General features: G+C 53.0%; 1 protein-coding gene across 16 annotated transcripts in view; it reads left to right on the forward strand.

The window, feature by feature from the left end:
• Positions 1-27,994, forward strand: part of CUX1 (cut like homeobox 1) — a 315,007-nt gene that overhangs the window by 155,015 nt on the left and 131,998 nt on the right. For all 16 annotated transcript variants that reach the window (XM_079121805.1, XM_079121808.1, XM_079121804.1 and 13 more), the window contains exon 4: positions 15,664-15,742. In XM_079121805.1, the coding sequence (XP_078977931.1) occupies positions 15,664-15,742 (79 nt within the window). The remainder of the gene's footprint in view (positions 1-15,663; positions 15,743-27,994) is intronic.

The following is a 27,994-nucleotide window of genomic DNA, read 5'->3' on the forward strand; positions in this document are numbered from 1 at the left end:
CCCTTTCCACCACGGCCTTCTTAGCAGATTTGAGCGCAGAGCTCGCCATTTGGATTTGCCTCTCCTTGAGGACCAGTGATGTTGAGCATTCTTTGTTCGTAGACGTTGGCCTTTCCTATGACTTTGGTCAGGAGGTGTCTGTCCAGGTCCCCTGCCTGTGTTCAAATCAGATTGCCTCCGTGTTGCTGAGCCCTCAGCTTCCTCTCTTTTCCTGGACCTTGCCTTCCCAGAGGCCCCATCTTGCCTTCTCTTCCGCTCCTCCTCTTGGCCATGCTGGGCCAGCTCCATGCGCACTCAGCCTGGCTCTTGCCCTTTGCCCGTTACTAAGCACTGGTGAGTGCTGCGTGGGACACTTTACGCTAGATTCTTAAGAGACCCACAGTGAGAACTTGGCCTGGTTCCCTGCCTGGGGATGGCATGGACGTCTGCAAATTCCAGGGCCCGTTGTCCCCAGTGGGCCAGTAGAGAGTGTACTGTCCCACCTCAAGGACATGCCTTCTGGCTCTAGGGGCAGGGCACCAGGGGTCTGCCATCCCAAGCCCTCAACAGGCCCTACCCTCTCGGCCAGCACCGCCCCCTGAGCTCTGCCACTTTCTGCATGGTGACGGTGCCATGGGGAGGCACAGCGTCCCGGGTCCTCAGGAGCGCAGTACCCTTGCAGGCTGGCGTGGCCATGGCTCCATCAGAGGCAGCAGGACTGGGCGCAGGAGCAGGCCAGCCTCGTAATTGAAAGCACGTTTTCCCCTCCAAAGCTGCAGCTGGTTTGGTTCTGCTCATGCAGAAAAGGATATAACCTTGCATAACATAGGAAATGAACGGTTGAGAGAGAAGCCAAATTCAATTTCAGTCAGATATGTTGAGGCCGAGTCCATGATCTATGGAGCCGGGGCAGGAGCGGCGCTTGTGGAAAGGCGCCCGCTCAGCAGTCTATTAATCACGGCCGCCCGCCCGGCGCTGCCGCCCGTGAGCTGGGGGCCACTGCGCCCACGCGCTCCTCCGTGGCTGGAGAACAGCCAAGCACTCCACAAGTTAACCTCTTAAAGACCCGGAGCTGCTTTCTGTTGAATAAATGTAATTTTGTGGTCAGAAATAAATGCTTGTGATGTAGCAGGAGCTTTGAAAACAACAGTGAGCCGGAGCTGTTACAAATTGCTCTGTGTTGGGGAGTCAACAGCAGACATCAGAATTCCGCGTGTACGGCAAATTGATTTCGGCCCAGAGCTCTGCAGCTATTCAATAAAAGTCCTATTAAACCATCGTATGTAATGAACAATCCAGAGCAAATCTAATATTTTCAGTGGGTAATTATTTTTACCATCCTCTCGGTGCCCGGCAGTAGATTACTTGGATGTTTACAATGGGAACCCAAGTGGGCTGGCCTTCCCAGCTGTCGTGTGGCCTGGCAGCCATGGGACCCGCCCCGCGGGGCACCAGCTGCCTGGGGTCTCCCTGTGAGTGCCGCTCAGTGGCAGCCCGAGGCCCACCTGCTCCTCGGGGAGGGTCCGTGGGGTGGCTGGTGTGCCCTGGTGCCCGGCACACAGCAGGTACCTGGGAGTGTCTGCAGGATTGGCCTGAACTGGTTGGTGTCCACAACTGGAAGACCAGAAAGCCCTGGAATGACAGGGGTAGCGGATGTGTCGGCCACCTGCGGCTGCAGGAAACAGGCCTGGAGAGATGCAGGAACTGAGACCAGCACCAGGGGGCTGGGCAGACCCCTCAGGAAGCCCCCTGGTTTGCCCATTTCACTTCCTTTCCTTAACAGCTGGAGAAACCGCTTCTTTGTCACCACTGAGGTGACCGTGTAGCTGGCGGAGGCAGGGGTGTGCAGCCCTGTCATGATGCTGGCTCCGTCTCCTCTGCTGGCCCTGCACTCCTCGAGTGTCTGGTCTGCCCCTTCGTTCTTTCATTCGGGAACCATCTGCCGAACGCCTGTGTGCCGGTGGGCCTGAGCTAGGGCTGGGCGCATGGAGGGCAGGGGAGCTCTGCGTTCCCAGGCACGGTGCCTGGCGCACAGTAGATGACAGGAGGAGAGATGATAGAGGAGGATGCATGGCTGGAAGGTGGGGTGGACGGGTGACTGGATGGGGAGGATGACCGGCGGGCGGGTGGCGGGCGGAGGTGCTGCTGGTGGGTGGGCTGGACGGGGTGGAGGAGCTCCCACTGCTCAGCAGGGCCCCCTGTCAGTAGAAAGCCTGCGTTCTCTGACCACATCCCCTCCTGGGCCACTCGGATTGGAGGGCGAGCGCTGAACCTGGAGCTCTGAGCTGCGAGGCCGGCTTGCCCCTGGCCTTGATCTTTGCCAGGTCAGCTCACCTCAGGGCAAATGTCAGAGACCGTGGGAGTACACTGGCAGGAGGACTCGGGTTCATATTTGTGTGCAGGAATCACCTGGCTCTTAATAGTTTGCCCTAACTAAATTATCACCTCGTAATGCCCAGTCGTAGTATTTACTTGAATATTTTGGAATTTAGATCGTTGGGGTGGTTTATTTTCTACAGATCTTTCTTCCCCTGGAAACTGTCAGCCTGGATGTGAATTAGTTTTTACTGATGTTCCATTGATGCCATGCAGTAATTCTTTAAATGAAACCAACACCAAGGTCCAGGTGGCCACAAGGAGGGCCAGTTCCCACGTGTGGACCTGAGCAGGGAGCGTTAGGAGGGCATTTGGATGCAGCCAAGGCCTGAGCAGTTCCATTACATGAACTTGGCGCACCCACATGCCCCTCGGCCACCTGTCTGCCCGATTCCGTTTCTGCTCCCTTGCTAATGATGGTTTGCACGCACCCCAGAGTGCCCAACCTAAGGCCTGGAGAGTCGCAGGGCACTGTGGGTGCCTGCAGATGTGGGTAGCGGCCCTCCCGGGCGCTAGCTCTCCTCCCCGCCTCACAGCCTGGCCTAGTCTGACATCTGCACTCCCTTGAGCTTCCCTATGCCCAGCCAAAGGCCACCCTCTTGTCACTACATGCTCACTGTACCCAGCCAGTGTTCCCAGGCTGAAGGGGCCCCTCCCTCCCGTAGTGACTTTGGGAGTCACAGGCTTGTCCAGCCGCCTGCCCAGACAAGCCCACAGCAACCCTGAAAGATGGGAAGTGGACTGAGCAAACTTGGCAGAAGGGGAACAGAGTGAACCCAAGCACATGGGCTGGTTGATTCTCTTCCACTCTCCCCCACGGAAGGGGCACGACCTCTCTTCATGGGACCTTGAACTGTGCGGGTTCTGTGTCTGCCATCTGCCCTCCGAAGATGGTCCTCCAAGCATTCTGTGTCCAGCCAGGAGCACCAGCAGTCCCTGTACCCTTCTGGCCAATTGCTGTCTGTTGCTCCTTGTCCTTGTCCCCTGGCCCGGGAGCTGGGCCATGATCATAGAACGTGGAGACCAGCCTGGTGGCGAGCTCCCCTGCAAGCCTATGGGTGAGCAGCGCACCCCTGCTCCTGGTGTGCAGTGACTTCCTGCAGGCAGCCAGCCCTCGGGCGGTGGGAGCGCTCAGAGGGGCACAGACAGCCAGGCCGGCCAAGCGCCGTGCTCGAGTCGGCTGGAGAGCTGCAGCTCAAACACCAGAGCCTGTTCTCCTTCTGGAAGCTCCAAGAAGTGTCTCGGGATCCCCAGGAGCCAGGAAGAGAGGAAGATGCCGGAGCAGCCACAGCTGTAAGGACTGGGAGAGACTGTTCCTGGGCTACGGGGGCAGGAGCCCACCACCCAAGCAGAGCCATGACCCCAGGATCCCTGGCCCCAGCTCCCACCACCCCTAGACTGAGACCACCCATGTCTGGGGACTTGAGGCAAATCCAACCCACAGACTTGGGCCAGCTGCTTCCAGGGCCAGTGTCTGGGCATGAGTCCCTCGGAAACCAGAAAACAAGTGCCGACACTGCAGAGCAGTCTCCCAGCGTGGGCATTCGGTGGAGTGGCTGGCTCTCCCTGGCATCCTTGATGAGGAGCAGACTCGAGGCCTGGACTGCTGCCTTTGCCACACTCCTGACCTCTCTCCTAGGGCCCTGCCGAGAGAGGGGGAGATGACCAGATAGACAGGTCATCAGAATCATGATGTCATTGTTGGTCAGCTCGACCTTAACCTGAAGTTTGCAGACTCCCCCACATTGTATAATGGGAAGTCCCTTGTGGACAGAGCATCACACGGAGATACCTAAAGATCATGGCATAAGACCATGCTGGGTGAGCATGCTCCAGGTCCTTGGGCCTCTCAGGTCTGTGACCCAGGGCTCGCACGGCCTTTCCTGTGTTCCCAGAGCAACTGGGGCTGGCGCCTCTCTTCCCAGCAGGCCTCCTGGAAGCCCCCCATGGGGCCCCTCACAAACCCACAGCTCCACCTCCCATATACACACCAAGGCTTGCAAATCCCTAATTCGGAAGTCTAAAACTTAAAATACTCTGAAATCCAAAAATTTTCAACTGCCAACGTGACTCTTAGGAAGTTTTAGATTTGGGAGCATTTCAGAGTTCCATTTTTTGGATTAGAGGTGCTCAGCAAGTAAAATCTATGCAAATATTCCAAAATTTGAGAAACTGAAATACTTCTGGCACTGTGCGTTTCGAATAGGGGATAGTCCACCCACAGTCACCTCTGCACTCCCTGTCTCACAGGAGGTGACCAGCCCCCAGCCACCTGGCCAGAACTCTGTGGGGAGCCGTGCACCCCCAGACCTGTGCCTCTGTGTCCTGACCTCCCTGGATTGCCGTCCTCTCCCATCTCGATCTCCATCGATTCCCCAGGCTGGAAACTGCGGTGGAACTGCAGTCGCAAAAAGTGATGCCTCCTCATCACTCCCTGATTGACATCCTCGGGCTGCCCAGGACTGTTCAGCATCCCCTCCTCTGCTGCAGGGCCCTTGAGATCCCTGTTCCTCTCTAGACGGAACATTCCATTTCAGAAGTCTCAGCCTTTCCCAGCCCCCTACCCACCACAGGTGAAGCCCCCCGCTTCCTCTTCTTTCAGACTCACTCTCAGTATGCAGAACAGGTGCAGCTGAGCAGTGTCTGAGTGTCCTGTCCCACTGTACTAAGAAGGACTAAAGGAGGAGGGCTGTGTGCGTGGACACTCCTCAGTTCAAAAGGTTCCTGGGAAGATGCACAGGGACTCTCCACGTTAGTCCAGGCAGCTGGCTAACGGGTGGACCACACTTTTTCACTGTACACTTTGTTTCTGTTTTTCTTCTCTTCTTCTAATTAAATGACCACTAATATGTCCCCAGAGTTGTACAACCTCCCCCCTAATTCCACAAGCTGATCAGCCCAGACAGAACCCTCTCACCCTGGGCCATCAGCAGGCAGTCCCCCTGACCCCACCCAAGGCCGGCAGCCGCTTCCTGACTTGTCTAGCTGTCCGGCTCTTCTCTCGCTTCACGTAAATGAGATCGCATCATGGATAAGCTCTCGTCGCTGGCTCTGATGTCACCTGTCTTTGAGCGGCATCCGTGTTGCAGCACAGATCACTACTTCATCCTTTTTATTCACTGTGTGGATGCTCCGTGTTTTATTGATCCATTCATCGGTTGATAGCCTTTTGGGTTTCCATAGTTTGGCCCTTATGAACAGTGCTACTAGCAACCTGCATAACTATGCAAGTTCTCTACATGGGTCTCTTTGTATTTTCTTGCACAGGTACCCAGGAGTGGAATTGCCAGGTAACATGGTAACTGTGGTTAGTATTTGAGGAGCTGCTGGGTTGTATTCCAGCCTGACCTCACCGTCAGCCATAGAGGAAGGTTCCAGTTCCTCTGCATCCTTTCCAACAAGTCCCATCTGTCTGATCTCAGCTGTCCCCATGGGGTGACGCGGCAGCTCGCTGTGGTTTGATTTGCACTTCCCTGATGACTCTTGATGTCAACTCTCCTCCCACGTGCTAGTTGGTCATTTGGCATGTTCTTTAGAGAGCTGTCTCTTCAGATCTTCACCCATTTTTAAACACAGTTCATTGTCTTTTTATAGTTGCGTTCTGGGAGACTTTTATATATTCTGGATACAAATCTCTTACCACGTGTGATTTGCAAAGCCTTCTCCCCTTCTGTGGGTTGTCTTTTCACTTGTCTTGACAGTGTCCTTTGGAGCACAGACGTTTTAAATTTTATGAAATCCAATTTTTTCTTTCTTCTTTACGCATTTGGTGTCATATCCAAGAAATCATTGCCAAAACCAAGGTCAACAAGGTTTATGCCTGTGTTCTCTTTGCATTCTGTAGTGTTAGCTTTTACATTTGGGCCTTGGATTCATTTGACGTTGATTTTGTATTCACTCAAGGTGGGTAGGGAGGTAGGGATCCAGCGTGGCTCTTCCGCTTGTGGATATCCAGTTGTCCAGCACCATCATTGAAAAACTGTTCTTCACCTTGGAATAGTCCCGTCATTCTTGTCCAGAATCAGTTGAGCATAGTGTGGGTCTTTCTGGGCTCTCATTTCTCTTCCGTTGGTTTGTACGTCCATCCTTAAGTCAGCGCCACAGTCTGGGTTAGCGTGGCTTGTAGTAAGTTCTGAAATTCCAACTGGGAGTCCTCCAGCCCTGTTTTTTCTTTTCCGGATTGCTTTTGTCTGTTTGGGACCCCTTGCATTTCTGTGTGAATCTTAGGCTCAGTCTGTTCACTTCTACAATGCAGCCTGCCAGGGGTTTGATAGGCATTGAGTTCAGTCTGGATGGCAACTCGTTGACCATCACAATCATTGTCTTCAATCCAGGAAAGACTTCCATTTAATTTAACTTCTTTCAGCAATGTTTTATGGTTTTCATCTGCAAGTTTATACTTGTTTGGCTCTATTTATTCCTCGGTATTTTTCCTTTTTTCAATGCTAGTATACCTGGAAATATTTTTCTTAATTTCACTTTCAAATTGTTTAAGTATAGAAAGATAGGTTTTTGTATACTGATATTGCAGCCTTACTGAACATGTTTTCTGTATGTGTTTTCATAACTTGAAATTCTTTCACTCTACACACATTATTTAGTTACAAAAATTGCACTTTAAAATCTCGGGCATCTGAGCCGGGCACGGTGGAGTGCGCCTATAACCCCAACAGCAGCTGGGGAGGCTGAGGCAGGAGGATCACAAGTTCAAAGCCAGTCTCAGCAAAAGTGAGGCACTAAGCAACTCACACCCTGTCCCCAAATGAAATACAAAATAGGGCTGGGGATGTGGCTCAGTGGTGGAGTGCCCCTGAGTCCAATCTCCAGTAACCCCCCCCCCCCAAAAAAAAAAAAAAAAGTCCTGGGCATCTGTCCTCTGGGAGGCTTCCACGCACCCCTGCTGTGATTTATCTGCAGGGAGAAGGTGTGGGGAGTGGGGAAAGGCTACTGCCTCATCGCTGCCTTTGGCAGTACAAGTAGGAGCTGTGGCCTTCTAGGAAGGGACACGAGGTTCCTTGCAGCTTCAGCCACTCCTGGATGAATGAGCTAGGGAGTGACTCAGGCCGAAGCTGGGCCTCTGCAGACCCTTCGCAAGCAGGTTCCCTGCTGGGTAACTGTGATCTGCCCTCCTGTAGCTTTTACCTCCTGGAGCTGGTTGCCCTGGGGAGAGAGGAGACAGCTAATCCTTCCTGACAGCTTTGGATGCGTGCTGACAGCCGAATGTCAGCTGCAGAGGAAGGGCTCTGTGAGCCGCACGGGGACAGAGGCGTTGGCTGGGTTTCTCTTCCTCTGCCCTTCTTGTACCACCCTCTTCGTGGCTTCACGCCCGCGTCCCGGGTCCTCCATGGCCCGGCCCCTTCTGCCTCTGCAGTTCTCATCTGAGGGCCTGGCAGGTGTGGGCCGTGACCCGAGAGGCCTCCAGCCTCTCTCTGCTGCAGCGCCTCGTCCCCCAGCTCTGCCAGGCCTTGTCTTCATGACCTCTGGCCTGGAGAGCTTGCCCTGCTCACTGAGCCGGGGGACATAGCCGCTGCCCAGTGCTTTGCAAGGGGGTCTGGCAGGTGGGATTCGGCCTCCCCGAGCACCATGCTGTGTGGGCAGTGGAAACCAGGTCAGCTTGGTGGCGGCAGCTGGGCCCCCACACTGGTCTCCAGTTTTTCTCCTCTCCACCTCGCCTCAGAGGTGGCCAGCATGGGGGTGGGGGTCCTTTTCATCTCCCTGCAGAGCTCATGCCAGTAGCAGGACCAGGTCTTTGTCAAACACAAAGTGAACAGACTTTGGACTACATTTGTCTTTATTTGGTAAGCCTGTGTTCCTTTAACCTGGGCACATTCAGACAGCTGGGACTCCAGCCATGATCTGTCCGACCACGTCCATCTGGGCAGGATCTGGTCACCCTCAGCTGACGTCTGGTACTGCCTGTGACTCTCTGGACTGACTCTGCCCTTGAAGCCCTGCAGCCAGACCAAGAGTGGAAGAGCTTAGCATCACAAGCCTGCGGCTCCTGCTGACCTCTGTGGCCTATGGTCCAGCAGAGACATCAATTTGGAAATTCTTTAAATGATCTGCTTGTTTCTAAGTCATTGGCTTGTGACTCCCGCGGTGCAGGCCAGTGGATTATTCCTAAGCGTGCCCTCGCCACTCGGGAATGTTAGTGTCCAGGCCATAGGCTTGAAGCACCTGGCCTTCTGCTTGACTGGCTAGTGAAGGGGGTTGGTCTGTGGGGTCATGGGAAGAAAGCGCCAAGGGTGGATTGGACCATGCCAGGGGGTCAGAGCAGGGGCGTACTCCCTCACCTTCACCAGGCAGATAACAAGATGGAGGCGGAGCCAGCTTGAGTTCCCGCCTCTGGGTCTTCCCCCAGGGGTGTACCCACCCCAGGTCTGTCTGTCCTTCGGAGCACACCTCTTCCCACCAGCCTGTGACCCAAGCTGCCCCAGGGCAAGGGAGGGGCGTTGTCATGTCCTTGGGGGTGGCCTAGGGCCTGGTGCTGCACAACTTGGCTGATTTCTGCACCTGGGAAGCCGAAACTGGTAACTGGAGGCTCCTTTGCTGTTCATCAAGTGCCACGAACTGGTAACTGGAGGCTCCTTTGCTGTTCATCAAGTGCCACGGTGACTCGACCTTCAGCAGCCAAGACGCACTCCCACTGTGCAGATAAAGAAGCTGCAGGGGCTGGGGAGATGGCTCAGCTGGTAGAGTGCTTGCCTTGTAAGCATAAGGCCCTGGGTTCCATCCCCAGCACCCCCAAAAAAAAACAAAAAAGAAGAAGCTGCGGCACAGAGAAGTCGGTTCCGTGGCTCAGGTGGCGTTCCTGTGTGTCCATGGCCCCGCCCCGCCCCCACCCATGTCAGGAAAGCCAGGAAGAGCGTCTCTTCCACCACCAGCCTTCGCGTGCTGCGTGTCTTGGCTGAGCTGGGCCCTGTGAGGGCCACAGGCCGCCTCCGTGTGATGTGCTCCCTCCCAGGCTGATGGGCTGGGAGCTGTCACGGCATAGGGGCTCCCCACGGTCCCCTGGAGCCCGGACAGCAGTGCGCAGACCAGTGCTGCCCCTTCAGTGTGGGCTGGGCGTGCTGCTGCCGTGGCACGCGGGTCTCAGGCGAGGTTCTGGGGCCACCACGGTACCACAGTCGTGTCTGTAACAGGAGCTACAGTGTGTCCTCAGCCTCCGGAGCGGCCCACTTCAAGGTATTTTGTCTACGTTCCTTCCTTCTGCCTGTGAAAAGGCCCCGCGCAGCTTCTCCCTGTCAGACGTGACGTCACCGGGCATTTCTCCCTGTTGGAGACCACGCCACCTGGGTGTTGATCCCCCCGAGCTCACCCTCTTTCCCTCCGCCGCCCATCAGCCTGCGCTGCCACAAGAGCCACCCCGCCTGGCCCTGTCTCTCGCAGCTTCCCGCCGGTAGACTGACGGGTTTGGAAAAGCTTCCTCCAAGCCATCCCCACTGTGATCTCAGGGCCACCAGTGTCACAGAGTCCACTTTGAGCCCCTGGCCTGCTCCCTCCCCTCTGCTCGACAGGCTCCCTGAGCTGCCCGGAGGCTCCTCACAGGCCTCCTCACACTCCCGGAGTGGAGGAGGCGCTGCTGCCCTGGCCTGCAGGACCACAGGCTGGGGCGGGCGAGGGGCCAGGGTAGGAAACGGGCAGGAGGACTGAGAGAGCAGCTGTGCCGGATGGAGTCAGGGGCCCTCAGAGAGGCGCCACCCAGACCAGCTCACCAGGAAGATGGCGTTCTCTGTGGCCGGGGAGGGGTGTTATGTTCTTGGCAGAGGAACTGACGGGGGAGACCGAAGGCCTGAGGGCACCTGGCATGGAGAGGCCCGAGGCCTACGTGCAGAAGCACCCAGCGGAGGGACTTGGTGGCAGGGCAGTGTCATGAAGGGCTCAAGCCCAGCCTAGGCCTGGTGAGGAGAAGCCATTAAGGCAGGGTAGCCACATAGCTCTTCCTGGACTCTGGAATGGGGACCTAGGGCCATTGTGGAGGACACTCACGCTTGGTGGCAAGGAGAGGCGATGGTGAGGGCTGTCTACAGATGCTGGTCTGCAGCATCCACCCTGGAAGTCATCGGGGTGTGGGCGACTTCAGTTAAGGCTGAAACACTGGAGGGGAACAAGGTGGCCTTTCTGCACAATTCTGACGTCAGTCTCCATTGCAGATGTTTGGGGGGGGGGGCCGCGTAGGGGTGTCATTTTAAGGCGTAAGCTTACCCCACAGAGGACCCGATGGGGAAGACCGAAGGCAGGAGCAGGGCCTGGTGTGGAGTAACCATTGCCAGTGCCGTCCGAGTGCCTCGGACAGTGGCTTTTGCACAATACTAATGCCCCAGCCTGAGAATTCCCCTCTCATGGAGACTCGAGAGCGCGGCATCCTAGATGACCCTGCGTAGCTCTCCTTCCCAAGACGTCAGGAGTCTACAGCAGTCACCAGCCCCAAATGCCAGCCTGAGGCTCACTCTGCACCCGTGTCCCATCACCTGCCCCTTTCCAGCCTCCTGCAGGACATGTGTCCTTGCCGTTCCCACTTCATGGATGTGGAAATAAGATCCAGAGGGTTCGAAGAGGCAGAGGCTGTGGCTGGCCCAGAATTCCAGATGCTAGCAGAAAAGGGAGTGAGCACAAAGGCAGAACACGGGATGGCTCTTAAATCCGTGCTCAGGCATGGCCTGTGGCAGTCCTGCCACCAGCCAGAGCATCTCACATGGCCACGCCTGACGTCAGTGGGGTGCAGAAGCACCCATGTGGACAGAGATGTTGGAAGCCCCTCACAGGGCAGGTGGGCTGTGACGGAGCAGTGACACCTGTTCCACGTGACTCCTGAAATCCTGCACCTGAGCTCTCTGCCACCAGAACTGGCACTCTCCCCCCTTTAAGGCTCAGGACTCCCCACACCTGGACTCCAGGAGGTTTAGAGTACTAGAAGGGAACATTGATTGTGTGAGATTTAGAACAAGATATCTCCGTGTAGACACTTGTGTTTGAATTACATAAAATGCCACACTCCACATTGTGGAAGTGACATTGTCCAAGAGCTGTGCAGACAAAGCTGCTGGGCACTTGTTGGACTCACTGGGTGGGGGGGTGCACCGGAAAGAGGCCTCCTGCTGACTGTGGGGGCCGCACGGAAACAAGTGCTTAGACAGGGAGCTCTTGACACAGGAAGCATTTTCAGGAAGATTCGAACCCTTTGGTTCACTTCTGCAGATAAACCTGGCGGTGGAGGCCGATTTTTATTCACACCCCTCAGGCCCCTACTGTGCACAGCCCCTGGGGGCGGCCGGGTGGTTGGGAGTACTGTCTGGTTTGGGCTGTCAAGGAATCTGGAATCTCCTAGGGGAGGGAGCCTTCCTGAGGTCCTGCACTCAGGGACAGTCCCCCGCGGTGGTGGGAGGACCGGCAGCTGGAGGTGGATCTGCCTTGAGCCCCAAGGATCAGGGAACATTCCAGGGAGGCGCCTTCCAGGCTGAGTGGAAATTGCTGGGGTATTCAGAGAACAGGGAGTGACCGGGTGTGGCTGGAGCAAAGCAGGCGGGGCCCTCAGAGCGGGCAGGTTCTCAGTGCGAAGGACAGGGCCTCAGTGGTCTGGATCTGCCGAGTTCTGCCACGGCATCTGTCCTTGCCACTTATCCCAGATGGCATATGGGGGTGGGCATGGGAACCAGAAGAACCCCTACCTCAGGCCCACGTGTGCACACAAAGAAGCCACCGGCTCTGACCTAGGGTCCTAACTCCACGGTCTGTGCCTTCAGACCTTGGCCCTCCTCTCTCTGGTCACACCCCACCTCCCCTTGAGTAACGAGCTTCCCCTGGTGACTCCCACCTCCCGGGCTCACAGCTATGGTGCCTAGCACTGTGCAGGCAGGCAGGGCCTAGTGGCAGGAAGGTAAGTCCCTTTCCTGCCTCGCTTTCTGAATGATAAGGGTCACAGGCAAGAGTCCCCACTTCCTGGGTTGGAGCTGTGTGGACACCTGGAGGAAAGAAAGCTCTCCCATGGGACAGAGTTGGTGTCTGTGGCCCAGCCTGTGCCAGGCACCAGGCACTTCTCCCAATTTAGCTTCTCTGATGGCCCACCCTGGCAGGTGGGAGCAGGCGTGCACAGCCAGCTGGGCCCCAGTGTCTGGGCACGCCCTCCCCCACACCGGGGTCACTGCCAGCTGGAGGAAATGGAGCTTGCACTGGGTCTCAAGGCGCAGGTGGATGCCAGCAAGGACTGTTCCAAGCAGGCGAGGGCCCAGACGCAGGGAACGATGGGCCACAGCCAGGGGTCCCTGCAGAGCCCCACAGGACAGCTGAGCTGGAAAGGGAGGCCAACAGAGCCAGGACTCGGACCTGTCCATGGCCCAGGGCAGTGGCCACAGGAGGAACCAGGAGAGTGAAGCTCCGAGGGAGCGTCAGCATTTCCCACGTGGACAGATCCTCCCAGGCAGTTCCGAGGTTCAGGAGGGGCAGGAGGGTCTCATCAGGCAGAAACCCAGCTGCACGTAGGACGAATGTCAGCATCCCCTAAGGAACCTCTTGGTGCAGCTGCTTAATGAGTTAGTGGAGCCCGTTGGGCTGCCCTTGTCCTTGCGGCAGCGGATTTGAACTCGCTTGCGATTGTGGAAGAGGGAAGGAAAGAGGGCTCGGAATCGTGGGTCCTGTTAGCTTCCTGGGCTGTCGTGACCACGTTCCATCTGAGTGTCCCAGAGAGGGAGGCTGAAGGGCCGAGGTCAGGGCGCGGCAGGGCTGGTTCCTTCTGTGGGTGGTGAGGAGAGCCTCTCCAGGCCCCTCCCCACCCCTGGGGGCTGCCGCTGTCCTCAGCACTCCTTGGCACGTCACCCCGTCTTGCTTCTCTTCCAGTGACATTCTCCCTGTGTCTGTCCCTAGGTCCACATTTCCCCTTCTTATAAGGTCACACTGGATGAGGGCCATGCTCACAACCTCCACTTGGTCACCTGCGAAGCGTGTCTCTAAATAAAGCCACTTTCACGGCTACGCAGGCTGAGGCGCCAGTGTCTTGGGGAGATGTCATTACAGTTCAGCTCACCATTGTCCCCAGTGTGCTGGGCATTTGCCACCCACATGCCCAGCCAGGATGGGAGCAAGAAGGACAGTGTTCAGGGGCCTCCACATCCTATCCTTTGCCTACCAAGGGGATGATCACCTGTGGACCCACCATGGAGTCCTGGGAACGGGCCCTGGCCTGAGCGGGGTGCCAGGAGCTGCTGAGAAGACGCGGAGCATCAGTGAGGGCAGCATGCGGATTTTACATACGGTTTGATTTCAAATGCACACACGACTTAAGCAGCCTTCTTGAGGTGTAGTTCACCCACTTAATCTAGCTCGTTAACTTCTGTGGATTCACACATGGTGAGCCATCACTGCGCATGTGCACCACCCCAGAAGAGCCCACGCCCCTTAGCCCGCATCTTCCAACCGCCCCCTTGTCTTGCACCCAGCCCTGGCCAGCCACTGGTCCCTGTTCTGTAGGGAGTTTCCCCGGGTGCCTGTATCTCCTGCAACAATGGATTTTTACTAGAAATAATTGAAAACACCCCAGTGAATGAAAGGATTATGATTTTCTTCTCTAGTTTTTTAATATTTTTCCTATGATAAAATAAGCATGAATCGCTAATAACCAGAGAGAACAGAAGTCTGTTTAAAATACAGAGAACTGTCTTGTATTAAAAGCCTTGTGTGGGCCCCACCTCACTAGACACCTGAATCACAGTCTTATTTCATGGGAGAAAGACAAGGGCCTGAGTTCTCAGCACCCGGTTCAGATTGGTGTTCTGGGCTTGTGCCGCTTCTGCTGTGAGATTTCCCTGGACCTGTGCGCAGGCGCCTCCTGCCCCTCAGCTGCTCACCCTCCTCAATCAGGTGGCCTCGCCACCCCTAGCAGAGTGCGGGTTGGTTCAGGTGAAAGGCCCTGTAATTAAGCCACATGCCCTGCCTCTTTAATAACATCGGAGGCAGAGAGCATAATTCTGCCAGGGGACAGGAGGAATATATAATTTAGTGTCCTTTCCTGGGCCAGTGTGAGCTTCGTGCATGTAAAATCTTGCATAAAAAGCGATCTGCCGTCCCAGTGATTGTTATGTGAGCTAAACACTAAATGAGGTGACCCAGCAGTTGGGGACTCCAGGTGCCTGTCTCATGCACTTGGGGGTTTCCTACCTCACCTTCCTTTGACCAATAGATGCCTGCACTGCAGAAAATGAATGCATCTGGGTCAGTTCCAGGGACTTATTGGTCCTGGCCACCTTCAGAACCTCACCCACGGCCTAAGCTGGAGTCCCAGGAAGGGTCTTCGACTCACCTTGTTCTGTGTCCCAGGTGGACTCAGAGTGCTCTGACCGTCCCTGATTAACCTCTTCTCAATACCCACAGCCACTGCTCTTCACATTGCTGGCCTGGATGAGGGCAACAAGGCCCAAATGGTCTCCTTTTCCGTGCCCCCTGTGTTCCTTCCACTCTGATCATTGCCCAGCTGATAGTTATCCTCCTTCACGTAAGCTGATGGCCTCTTGTGATTTGACCCGGTTCTCCTGTCCAGTCCTGTTACCCGCAACTCCTGCATATGTATCTGTGTTCCTTCATCAGGCTCATGCTGATTCCCCATGGTCTGTGGCACATTACGGCCCTGTCTGTGGGTTCTTGACCTAGATCTTGTGGCTGGAACACAGTCAGACACCAGAGGGTCCTAAAACAGACCGCTTAACTCCATGGAAGCCTGCGTGCTAGGAGGGCGTCCTTGTCTTTCATAAAATTCCTACGGAGGATCTCTGAATCCCCGAATTGAAGCACTTGGATGTGTTCTTGCCCTTTGATGCATCGTTCACTTGTCCACCCTGGCGAATTATCTCGAGGACTCTGCTCAAAAGTCCCTGACTTCCCTTAATGTCCTCTTCTGTCCCCACGGCTCTGCCCTGGCTGAAATGAGCTTGCTTGCATACCTGTTTCCCCAACAGCCCCTGAGCTCCCAAGTATTTGTCTCCCTGTCCCAGTCGCAGCTGTCTAGCACATGGTCAGCTCGGTCAGCGCTTGGAGGTGGAGAAAAGGGACCAGGCAGGGCCCATCGTGGAAAGCCCCCCGCCCAGGGGTCCTTCTCAGCATCAGGAACAACTTCAGCCCTCGGAGCCCTCACTCACTCCCCTCAGGTCCTGGCCCCTGGGGACTGCCTCCTTCTGGGGCGCTGGCAGGTACTTGCTCTGAGAGCTCGAGAGCTGCTTGAGAAGCGTCCCATCTGCTGCAGGAACTCGCGAGGTGCAGGGTGACTTAAATTTCCTCTTGACGAATTTTGAGCTCTCTGTCTTTTCTTTCCTTCCCTTTCAGATTGATGCACTGAGTAAAAGAAGCAAAGAGGCTGAGGCAGCCTTCTTGAATGTCTACAAAAGATTGATCGACGTTCCAGGTAAGCTTGGGCCCTGGCAGCCCCCTGGCAGGGTGTCCGATCTGGTGAATTGCAGGTCTCAGGCAGAGCCAGTTCCCCCAGGGAGTCGTGGGGGCAGGAATTTTCCACACATGAATCACCATGCGTAAAAAATGGATGCATCTGTTAATGTCTGGGGCTAGGGCGCACAATGCTGCATGTAGCAGAGGCGGGTGTGCCACCTCCCTGTGTGCTGGTGTGCTTGCTTGCGGGACTTGAGGACCTACCCCACCCCTCAGGTTACCCAGGTAATGACCTCTGACACTCTTCACTGAAGAGTTAAAATAGAAGTAATCCTTGTTAGTTCTTCTGAGAGATGATGGCTCCCAAGTCCTTATTTTTTAGAAAAGGCAGATTTCAGAGTGCCTTGAACCTGCTGGTTCGTTGTGATTTCTCTGCTTCCAGCAACTTAGAATCTACATAGGGGGTGGTAGACATGACCTTGTGGGTCCCAGCTCCCTCCTGGAGACACTTCAATCAGAAAATTAGGAAGGCCACATCTATGTGACAAGGAAATCAATTACCACCACTTCCCCTTGGTGGAAGTTGCATGTTCACTCTTAGTAATTCTCTAAATGTTACTGAAACTATGTAACAAAGCAAAACAGAAACAGGCCTCCTCTGTACCTGTACATGGGTTCTACACCATGGGGTTTGCTGTCTTCTCTTGGAGTTTGGGTTAATAGATGCAACACCAAAGTACAGGAGAGAGCACTTTGGACAGGGAGAAAGGAGACCCAGAGTCTCACACCATGTTCTTGTTAGGTCTTGATCATGTTTCTTTTCCTGTTTGGATCTCTGTTTCTTATCTGTAGAATGGATAGGTTGGGGAAATAGCCTAGAATGTTATATGAGGAGCTTATTACACTCTTAATTCTGACCTTATGATCATCTGCAAAAGTTTATATCTGATTAGGGATTTCCTGAAGACTGTCCAGGGCTGGCAAGTCACCTCCTTCACTGTAAATAGGCCCTTTGACGCCCAGGGTGCTCTGTTCCTCTGGTGTCAGCTGGTCAGTGGGCACCACTTGAGTTTTCTTAAGTGTAAGGTGGTGCCTGAGAATTTTCTTTTTGAACCATGTCATGTCCACACTGACTCAAGAATTTACGTGAGAAATGCAGCCTGAACTTGGATAAATTGAACCTTCTATTTCCAGAGAGTTCGTTCTTTAGTTATTCTCTTGGTTCCTCCTGCTCAGGTGGGTTCTGCTCCATCCCGTTCCCACCCGCTCCTGCCCTCACAGTGGGGTCTCTCAAGTTTGTGTTCCCAGCAGGATCTCAGTGTCTGTCGTCTTGGAACTCAGTGCAAGGAGCTGGATCTGCTTTCTTTGCCTAAAGCTGCTATTTCCTAGATCACCTACACTCCTCTTTTGAAAGTTGGATTTGTACTGAGATATTCCCCCCCATGAACTTTCTCAGCGGAGCAACCACATAAGCGTGTTAGATTTCTTTGTCTGCAGTTACTTTCTGCCTTAATTTCCCATAGAATACAAAGAGACCGTTTTCCTTGTTCACATCCTCTTTGCCTGATCAGGCCCCCGCCTATGTGTAGACAAATTGCATAGAATTCTCATCACAGTGTAGCTCTAGATTTATATTCTGCTTTTTTCACTTAATATTATACCATTAAGTGTTATACCAGAAGCATTTTTCCTACATCAGTGATCTTCCTAATTATCATTTGGGGCTGGAGAATTTAAGTTCACATTTTAAATTTTAGATGGTAGGACTAAGTAAGAGCAGAGGTTTTCTACAGTAATAAAGTTGATCAAAATATATCTGCAGTCCACGTAGATCACGTCTGCCCCCAGCCTCCCAGGTATTTCTTACAGACGCTGTGGTCTGACAGATCTAACAAGTTACCTGGAAAGCAGGAAGGGTGCTGGGAGCTCTCTGCCTGTTTCGAAGTCGCGTATTGCTCAGATGAAGTCATCTGTGGCTGAGGCTTACAGGAAAGGCCTGGTCAATAGCCTCGCATTTACTGACAGCCACACGGCTGGGCGTGTCAGGGCGCCTCGACTATCTTGTGCTTCGGCTTCAACCCAGCAGAATCCAGATGCACTGTGGCTATGTTAAGCTCTCCACGTTACAGGAGGCAGCAACTCACGATATCTCGGAAAGCTGGAGGAAGCCAGCAGGTATTTCAGCTATGTGCCCCATGGCTCAGCTCCAGCAGCCCAGGCAGAGCGGGCAGCTGCCCCAGGAGGGGGTGGAGCCCAGGTCCCACTGGCCTGAGACTGGCCAAGTGCTGCCCCTGTCAGCCCCCACCTGCTCTCCTTTCCTGAAACCTTATCAGTCTGTTGTTTCTTGTCTCTTGTCTGCTGACCCTGCTAGAGGAGCCACTCTGGAGGACAGGGCTTGGCTTCATTGCTCTCACCTAGCCCCTGGGGCACGGCAGGTGTGGCATGGCGAACAGCCCCACCTGAAGTGGGCACCTGCACCCGCCCCACCTGGCCAACGGAAGGTATCCTCTTCAGCTCGCCTCTCAAGTGAGGGGGCACTTGGTTGCCAGTCCTGGACATTCCACCCAGAATGTGTCTTGCGCCATTTCTTCTCTCCATCCCAGCTCCTCCCCCGCCCCGTGGTTCAGGCCAACACCTGAGTCTTTCTGCCCTCCTGCCATTCCCCGCGGGCCACTGCATCTCACCCGTCTCACTCACACCTCCAGATTAATTTGTGGGAACACCACTTCCTGACACAGGTTTGCTCTGACCTCCCAGGTCTGGCTCCAACCCCCACCGTGTGTGTGTGTGTGTGTGTGTGTGTCTGTGTTGTCACACACACACATTCTGAGCCCAAGACCCTGTGTGTATTCACTACTATTATAACTACATTCACATGCTGCATAAATGACACTTTGATCAGTGATGGGCCACATACACTGGTGGCCCTGTGAGGATCGATTGCCAGGCGACGTCCTGGCTGTCTTAGTTTGTGCACATACTCTCTGTCTTGTGTCCAGACTCTAAGGACACATTTCTCAGAGTGCATGCCCACGGACACTCAACCATGCTTGCGTAGACTGCAACAGCGTGATCCGGTCCCTCATAAATATTTGTCAGTCGAATGCATGAATTAATGGGCCAAGGTATTCCTTCCAGACACACTCCTGAAATTGTTTAGTGTGGCGCTTCAACCGTTGGCCTTGAACAGTGCTCCATGGAGGGCCCGCCCCAAGCCCTGCAGCTTGGAGGGTGCCCACTGAGAGGGAGCGAGACATGTCGTCGCTTGCTGTAGCAGCCCTGTAGCTCGCTGAGCCCCTGTTCCACCTTGGGGTCACTTGGTGAAGATCACATGCCCATGTGGATGTTCACGTGGCACCCAGCACAGGCTCGTCCAGCTGGCATGTGCCCTGTGAGGCCTTTGGTTCTGTGGCCAGTGCTCCATGTCCAGCATCTGTGTTCAGGTGAACAGCTGCCCTGCCGATGTCCTGCGTCCTAAGCTTGAGTTGGGATCTCCTTCCGCCCAGCCCACGCCCCTCCTGCCGCTTCCCCTTCTGTGGCCTGCTTGGCTGGTCACAGGGAGAAAGCTGAGTCGTCGGCTCCTCTCTGTGCGTCCTCCACATCCAAAATCCCCACCACAGGATTCCCAGCTTCTCTGTGGTACAACACTGAGCAACATTTAAGTACATGATAGCATTGAGCCATCCTCATCCTGACAGTTAACGTAGTTGAGGTTGGCATTTCCATTCTTTGTCACTGGCCACCAGACCGTTCCTATTTCCTTAATCAATTTGGAGAATATTTTCTCAGACATTTTTTAGAAATATCTCCTTTAGCCACACCACACTCTTCCTCCCAGTGCAATGACCTCGTCTCCCTGGTACCACTGGCAGAGTGAGGCTTCTGCCCTCACGGCCCTCAGGATGAACACAAGGCTGCGATCGCATGCAGGGAGCGGTGGCATACCTGCAGTACAGTGACTCGGGAGGCTGAAGCAGGAGGATCGCTAGTCGAGTCCTGGGCAGCTTACCGGGAAACCCATCTCAACACATAAAAGGGCAGGGGATGCAGCTCAGTGGTAAAGGGCCCTGGGTTCAATGCCTAGTGCTGGAAAAAAGCACACATCACACAGTTAGTTTCTGAATTTTAGGTGTGATAAGGCACAACTGGCGAAACCCACCTGGGAGAGAGGTGGAGCAGGGGGCAGCCACTCTGGAGTGGGCACTGGCACAGCCCAGAGAGAGCTGCACATGTGAGGAGCTGGTGTGCAGGGAGGACGTGGAAGGAGAGGCCCTCTGGGGCCACATGCCGCGGGTCTGGATGCGATACTCGCCACATGTGAAGGGGCACTGTTGATCCCCTGCTCGGGTGGCCTGGCTGCAGAGAAGCCGGGCCTGGTAGGTTGGCAGAGGCTCTGGACACAGCAGAGAAACCGGCACCAGATTTTAAGTGGGACCCAGCTTGATGGGAGCTGTGTGTTGACGGGGTCATCCCCACGGCAGTCTGGACAGGAGGTTAGAAAGGGTGCAAGGTAAGGTGAGAACTCCAGAGGGAGAGCCAGGGCGCTGGGTTCAGTGGCAGAGGTGAAGGTGGAGAGAAGAGGACAGACTGCAGCAGGTGTCGGTGGGAGATGTACTTGACTCTGCTCAGACCGGAAGTTAGGGACATTTGTTGGGACAGCTGTCTCAGGACGCAGCTAAGGCAGTGCTGTTACCTCGTCCAAAGCATAGTACTTGTTGGCCAGGTTCTTCCTGCTTTCCAAAGTTAAAAGGAAGACCTGCAAACAATGTAGAGAACGCACCTCCCATTGCTAATTCTCTTCTCATCCCTCACTTGAACGTGACCTTTGCTGTCGGTGCCACACCCTGTTGTGGAAGAAGTGTTGCCATTGTACATCCTGACCCTAGTAGGCTCATCTGTCGGTTCTCCTCTGGAGCCTGCGTAGCATAATGCCTGCCATCGGCGTGTGCAGGTTACCGCGAACTTATGTATGCTTTACTTTATTTTAAGATACCTCTAATCGAGATTTATGTTTACGAACTTGCTAATGAGGAAGAGCATCATAGCTGTGTGCCAACATCATGACCAGTAGGATCCCTGGGGCAGGCAGGGCCCCATGTGGGGCATCCCCCTGCAGCGGGCTCCCTGATTAGGAGGCCAGCACCCTTCACGTCACACCATGTCTCTCAACACCAGTGACCCCTCATGTGCAAGGAGAAGCCTGAGGTCACCTTCACACTTACACTCAGCCACCGCTTGCTAGCAGTCCATCACACAAGAGTGGCTGGCTTCGGGCAGTAGCAGAGTATTCCAAGCCTTTGAGACAATATTCCACAGTTAACATTTTAGGTAAAAATAGCCTCTATCTCTTACTGTCGTGATACAAGAAATGAGTGTCTCTGCTCTTAAAGTGTGACCCTCTCAGCTGAAAATATTCCGGAGTGACCTCCTTTTAAAGGTTCTTGCATGGCTGGAATTTTACTGGGTTCTGAGCAGAATCACAGTGGCATGCACGCTCCACCAGCCATTAACCCCGCACAGGCGACTCGCCCTTGCTCCTGATAGCTTCAGATTTTGTACCATGAGTCTGTATTTATTTCCAGAGTTGGGAGGGAGAAGCACAAATCAGAAAATAATCAACTTGCAATCCAAGTTTCTGAATAGCCCTTGTTAACACATTATAGATTAGCATGTGGCCAGCTGACTTTTTGTAGGATACTTACAAATTTGTATAAGACACGGGTGACATTTCTGTCTCAGAAACGTCTCGGTGATGGTATTTTTTACCCTAGACAGGAAAGAAAGACGCAAAGTTGGCAGAGCTACCACTGCATGTTGGTGCTGCAGATCGTGCCTGCTGCGTTTGGTCACAGAGCTTGCTGGGAGAATCTCTGCAGTGTGCATTGCCTCCTGACCTCTGCTGTGGCCCCTCGTAAGCATCACCTCGTCCCTGCAGGCACAAACCCTTGGCACACCAAAGGTAGTGCCTGCAAGTGTTTCTTTTAAGATTCAAGTATTAGGAATCACATAACCAGTTATATAAAATATTCATCGACTCATGAAACACCACTTGGACCAGGTGTCACCACTGACCGGACTTGCTTGATTTTTCAGCAGATTCTGACCTATGCTTCGGAGATGGAGATGGAGGTTTTCAGGCGTCCTAAAAGATTTTACTTTTTTTTTTTTTTTTTCTTTTCAGTGGGGCTGGGGATGGAACTCAGGGCCTTGTGTGTGCTGGGCAAGTACTCCGCCATTGAGCCACACCCCAGCCTGGGAAACCCTTTTTTATTAAAAGAGAACTGGCTAAGAAGAGTCCATTTGTAGGCCACTGTGCTCCCAGAACCTGCTCTAAGATGCCTGGTTCCTGGGTGCCCGTGGAGGTTTTTGATTTGCTTGTAGGAAAAGCTCTTCTCCCTGAGCGTATCCCCACTGGCCCAGCATTTGAGGATCCGGAAATAGAGTGGAATGTTGTTCCTATTGAGAACTGTTTTTTAATGCTCTTCTGCAAGAATAAAATAGCAAGATGGTCCTTTGTGGGTGTTACTTCCAGCGAGGACACAGTACAAGTTAAAATCAGGAAACCCCATTCCTTTGACTCCTCTTCCTTTCCTGTCCGCCCCTTGCCCAGGGTCCCATAGTACAGCTGTGGGGGAAGCTGATGAAATCCTGGGCCTGAGTTAGAAATGCCCCTGGCTTGAACGCCCACAGTGCAGTCGGCGTGCCCCTTGGAGGCGCTCTCCAAGGCTACGGACTGGGGCCCTCCCAGCCTGATTCCAGAAGGGTGCTCCAGTCTGCGTACTCCAGGTTTTCTGGTGTTGGCAAACCAGGGTGGGTGCCCATGGCCCCTCCAGAGTGCTCTGACTTGAAGGGCCTGTGACAGGCAGGATCCCCATGACAGTGTCTAGTGTGCCTTCACAAGGCGTCTTCATTAAGAATCAGCCACAGGCGCCTGTACAACTGGACAGGAGGAGGACCTGGGCTGTGGGTGAGGAGGAGGCCTGGGGGTTGTTGTAGACGCTGGGCTGCCCCCTGCCTCACCTGGGGTCCTGGCCCAGGGCAAGGCCTGAAGCCACCTCAGGGGACAAGGGACAGTCATGCTTCGCCTCAGCACCTGGGGAATTGGAAACCAGATGGAGAAGCCTGGACACCCTCCTTGACCAGGTCAGCACCGTCACTGGGGCCCCAGCTTTCCCGCCTCATGTGCACTGAGTTTGTAGGCCAGGGGAGGGAGAGCAGCAGGGCAGGCGTCCGGCCACCACAGCTCCCGCATGCTGCGCTCTCCAGGGCCATCCCTCTGCCCCTCCTGCCAGCCAGGCCACGCTGGGGGGGAGCACCCTTCTGGGGTGCCCGCGCAGAGGTGCACAGCTCGTCCCCCTGGGCCGTGGCCGGGTGGTCCTGGCACGGGGGTATCTAGACAGCTTTCATCAGTCCCTCATCAGCATGCTAATTGCTGTATGACTAATTATGCCCTGAATTCCAGTTGATTTTCTTAATGAGACAGCTGGGTTAATTATGTAATCGTATGATTACATTAGCCTAGAGTGCCCTGGCGAAAAGTAGCGTCTGCCGCGCTGTGATGTCATCAGCCGGGTGGGCTCAGGGGCACGTTCACCCGGCCGCCGACAGGGCGGCCCTGCTGCCCCAGGGCACTCTGTGCAGACATGGCCTTGGGTCTGTGGAGACGGGAGGGGGCTTTTCAGTCCACACATCATGAGGCCGAGCTCTTGACAGCCCAGAGCCAGGCCTTCCGGGGACGGTCAGTGGACTTATCCGTGCAGTGGCTTAGGCTGCACCTGACAGGCAGTCTGTGGGTACGTCCTGGTGATGCAGCCTCCAGGAGTGTCCCCATGCAAGCCCTCCTGTAACAGGCTGCCGCTGTTCCTGTCCTGCCTGGCTCACCTGCCCTCTGTCTTGGCCGGGTAGCCAGACCAGTCTGATGAGGTCACTGGTCTCCAAACTGCTTTTGCTCAAGAATAAAAATGTTTGGTTTTGCAGCCGGGTCTGTTCTCATGTCCTCATGACACACTTGTGTAGTTACAGCCACGTGTTAGCACGTTGCAAACCAGTCTGAATAGAGCAAAAGGCCGTGCTGACAGGTGAAAGGGAATTAAAATTATTTTATTAGCAATATAAGAGGCTTTGTAGCTCTCTGAAAATTATGCATGTGTGTGTGTATTTTGTTGGGGGATTGGGGGTTGGTTGGTGGTGCTGGGGATCAAGCACAGGACCTAGAGCGTGCTAAGCAAGTTTCTCTACCACTGAGCTACATCCCGAGCCCTGAAAATTACACTTTGACGTCACCTTGATGGAGGTATGATTCACATGCAATAAGACATGCTCATTTCAGGGTTGTAGTGTGATGCTGTGGGACCCTCACAATCCAGACATAGGACAGGTCTGTCATCTCTCAAGTTCCCTTATAATCTCAAACCCCAGCAACCTGTGATCATCTTTCTGTTAGCCTGGACGAGATTTGTCATTCCTGCAGCTTCATGAAGTGGAATCAGCGTATGCAGATGCTCCTGACTCGTGATGGGCTGGGCCCCAAAACCCCACCAAGGTCGAAAATACCTGAAGTGGAGAGTGCGTGACCACATCTGGCCTGCCAAGCTGTAGGCCAGGGGGTCCCCTCCTGCCCCCGGCTGGCCCAGAGCTGCAGCTGGCGGGTGTCGGGCGGTACAGCCCGGGCTCGGCCTGGCTCTCACCACCAGGGCGCGGGCTTCTGCTGTCGAGGTGACCACAGCCTTTCCTCCCTGCTGCCAAGAGCTTGTCTGCCATCTGCACTTGCTTGTCCATCCTCCTTGTTCCAGGTTTGTGGTTCTTACAAATCAGTGCAGGGTAAACATTCAGGGTGGTCACATGGACCTCTCTCGTTTCTTCCAGGCAGGTGCCTAAGGCCAGGACTGCTCACAGGGCAGTTGCACACTTAGCTTGTAAGAGATGCCAGGCTGGGCTGGACCGTAGCTGCGCCTAATCCCAGTTACTGGGGAGGCTGAGGCAGGAGGATCGCAAGTTCAAAGCCATCTTCAGCAGCTTAGCAAGACCCTGCCCCAAAATACAATTTTCAAAAGGGCTGGGCTATGGCTCTGTGGTAGAGCACCCTGCATTCAGTCCCAGCACCACCAGGAGAAGAAGGGAAAAGACGGCACGTTGTTTTCCAGAGCGGAGTTCCACTTCTGCTCCTCTTCGCCTTTCCACTAGATGTTAGACATCTAGTGAGCACGTTTCATTTCGGTTTTAATTCGTCATTTCTCCTAATGACGAATGATGCTGAATATTTTTCCATGTGCTTTTTGGTCATTCATAGTTCTTCACTGAGATCCTCTTTAGTCTTTTGCCCATTTTAAAAGGGTTGTTGTATTCGGTTGTAAATTTTTAATATACTACATAGAAACCTGCTATCAGGTGTATTTTTGCATATATTATCAGTCTGTTGTCATTTAAAGAGAAGTTTTTTTAATAGATTCTTTTTTTAGTTGTAGATGGACAAAGTATTTTTATTTATTATTTTTATGTGGTGCTGAGGATTGAACCCAGTGCCTCACATGTGCAAGGCAAGCGCTCTACCACTGAGCTACTAAATAAATTTTTTTCTCTCTCTCTCATTTTTTGTTTTAAGGAATGATTGCCTACCCCAGGGTCATGGTTATCTTTTCCCTCTGCTTGTGGTGTTTTCTGAGTTAGCTTTGTGTGTGGTGTGAGGTCAGAGTGGTGGACTGTGCGCGTCCCCTGGACCCTGCATTGCCTCTCTGGTCTGTGCATCTGTCCTTCTGCAGCATCACACGGTACTGTTCACTGTGACTTTCCAGTCTGTTCTAAATCGGGTAACAGAAGTTCTTCATCTTTGATGGTCTTTTTCATATTTGTTTTGGCTACTACCCGAGTGTCTGGACTCTTGATCCAGCCTATTGGTGTCTGCAGACACACCTTCCTCGATGTTGATCAGGAATCCACCATTTTTATAGACCAGCTGGAGGAAAATTGGGAACACCATGGAGCCTTCCAACCCAAACATGGTTGTATATATTTAGGTCACCTTCAGTTTCTCTCAGTCTGACAGTGCATACCTAGTATGCTGTGTTCAGCTTACCTCTCCATAGGGCATGCTCTTGAACACTGGATAGAAATGGCATTTTCTTTATACATTTATTTTTCAATTGGTTGTTGCCTTTATATGGACATATAATTAATTTTTGCATAATATCATCTCTCTCACCTTTCTGTACTCATTCCAGAAATTTGTGGGAGTTTTACATTTTCCCTAGGATGTTCTTTCTGGAATGTTCCATCTACCCTTGAAGAGAACTAGCCTTTTATGGTTGTTGAGTGGCATGTTTTGTAAACCTCAGGTTCAGTGGGTCAAAGTCTTGTTCTGGCTTCTGCACCCCATCTTCCTGTGGGGTTCCCTCTCTGGTTGTGTGTATTCGTTCCCTTTTCTTGCTTTTGCAATGGCTCCTGAGTGCAGCGTGGGGGCAGAGTGCTCCCCATGTGGGAGGAGGGCTTCGGTCTCCCTGGGAAGCATCATCTGAGCTGCAGATTTTCTTCTAGAAGCCCTTCGTGGGCTGAGGAAACTCCCTTCTATTCTTCGCTTCCTGAGGGTTTTTCTCATGAGTGGGTATCATTGAATCTTGTCATAGTTTTTCCCTATGTCTATGATATCATGTAATTTTTCTCCTTTATTCTGTTAATATGGTGATGTCGTTTGATTTTCAAATGTTAAACCAACCTTGCATTGCTGGGATAAACCCTACTTGGTTATGATATTATACTTTGTAAATTTTGCTGGATTTAATTTGCTAAAATTTATTAAGGATTTTTGCCTTTAAATTCATGAGGAATGTAAAACTGTAGTTTTACAGGGTTTTTTTTCCCTTTATTGCCTTTATTGACCAGGAAGCTCTAGACTTGTGAAATGTGCTGGGATGTGCTATACACTCCTGCCCATGCCCACATTGCTGAAACGTGGCATTTCTGTTATTTCCTTGGAAAACTACTTCAACAGAAGCCATTTAGGCCTCGGATTTTGTTGCAACATTTTTAATTTCAAATTTATCTTCATTAGCAAGTATAGGACCATTACTGCTAATATATAAGACTAACACATTTTTTATTTCTTCTTGAGTCAGTTTTGATAAATGGGAAATTTTTAAAATTTTCACCTAGATTAGCAAATGTATTTGGCATCCTGTTGATTATCATATCTTGTCATCTTTATCTATGGGATGTGTGTTGATGTCCCTTCTTTCATTTCCTGCTCTTGCGATCCATGACTCCTTGATCTTTTTTCCCTTGATTGGCCTGGCTAGAAGCTCTTGCCAGCCATGGTGGTGCATGCCTGTAATCCCAGCTTCTCAGGAGGCTGAGACAGGAAGATCACAAGTTTGAGGCCAACCTGGGCCAACATACCAAGGCCCTGTCTCAAATTTTTTTTTTTTTTTTTTTTTTTTTAAAAGGACTGGCATTGTGGCTCAGAGTCAGAATGCTTCTGGGTTCAGTCACAGTACAGAATCAAATTCTGTTATGTTCATGTGTAAATCTGGCACAGTGAATCCAACTGTTGTGTAGGATTATAATGCACCAATTTTAAAAAGTTGAACTCAACATGCAAAAACCCTGCTACTGTTTGCACTGATTCCTCTCTTTCCCTTTTCAGCCCTACTGCTTTCTGTTCCTGCTTGCTCATATCTACTTACTTTGGGTTTAATTTGCTCTTCCCCACCCACCCCACAGTTCTGGGATGGAACCCAGGGCCTCATACATGCTAGGCAGAGCTCTAACACTAAGCCGCATCCCCAGCCCTTTTTATTTTATTTTGTGACAGAGTCTTGCTCAGTTGCTGAGCCTGCCCTTGAATTACAGCTCCTCCTGCCTCAGCCTTCCATATTTCCGAGATTACAGGTGATTGCCACCATGCCCAGCTTTTTAATTTTTCTCTTAAAGTGGAGTCTTTGGGACATTCTTTTATTCCATTGTGATCAGAGAATATGCTTTGTAGGAATTTTGATCAAAACTTGTTTTATAATTTTTCTTTGTTAGTACTCTGTGTTTTGTAGGTGTTGGGGGGCGTGGTTCTCTCAAAGGCCAAGTCACTGGAGGGTTATGAGTCTTTCGTATCCAGGATGATTTTGTGTCTGATTGTGTTATCAGCTGATGGGAAAGGAGTTTTGTGGACTTTCCTTTTTCCCTATCATTTCTGTCAGCTTTAGGTTCATGGATTTTGAAGCTTTGTTTGGAGGTGTAGTTACCTTAGGATTTTATGTCTTCTCATCCATCTGGGTCTTCTGGGTTT

The sequence above is a fragment of the Sciurus vulgaris genome (assembly GCF_902686455.1).
Source record: "Sciurus vulgaris genome assembly, chromosome: 18".
Lineage (NCBI taxonomy): Eukaryota > Metazoa > Chordata > Mammalia > Rodentia > Sciuridae > Sciurus > Sciurus vulgaris.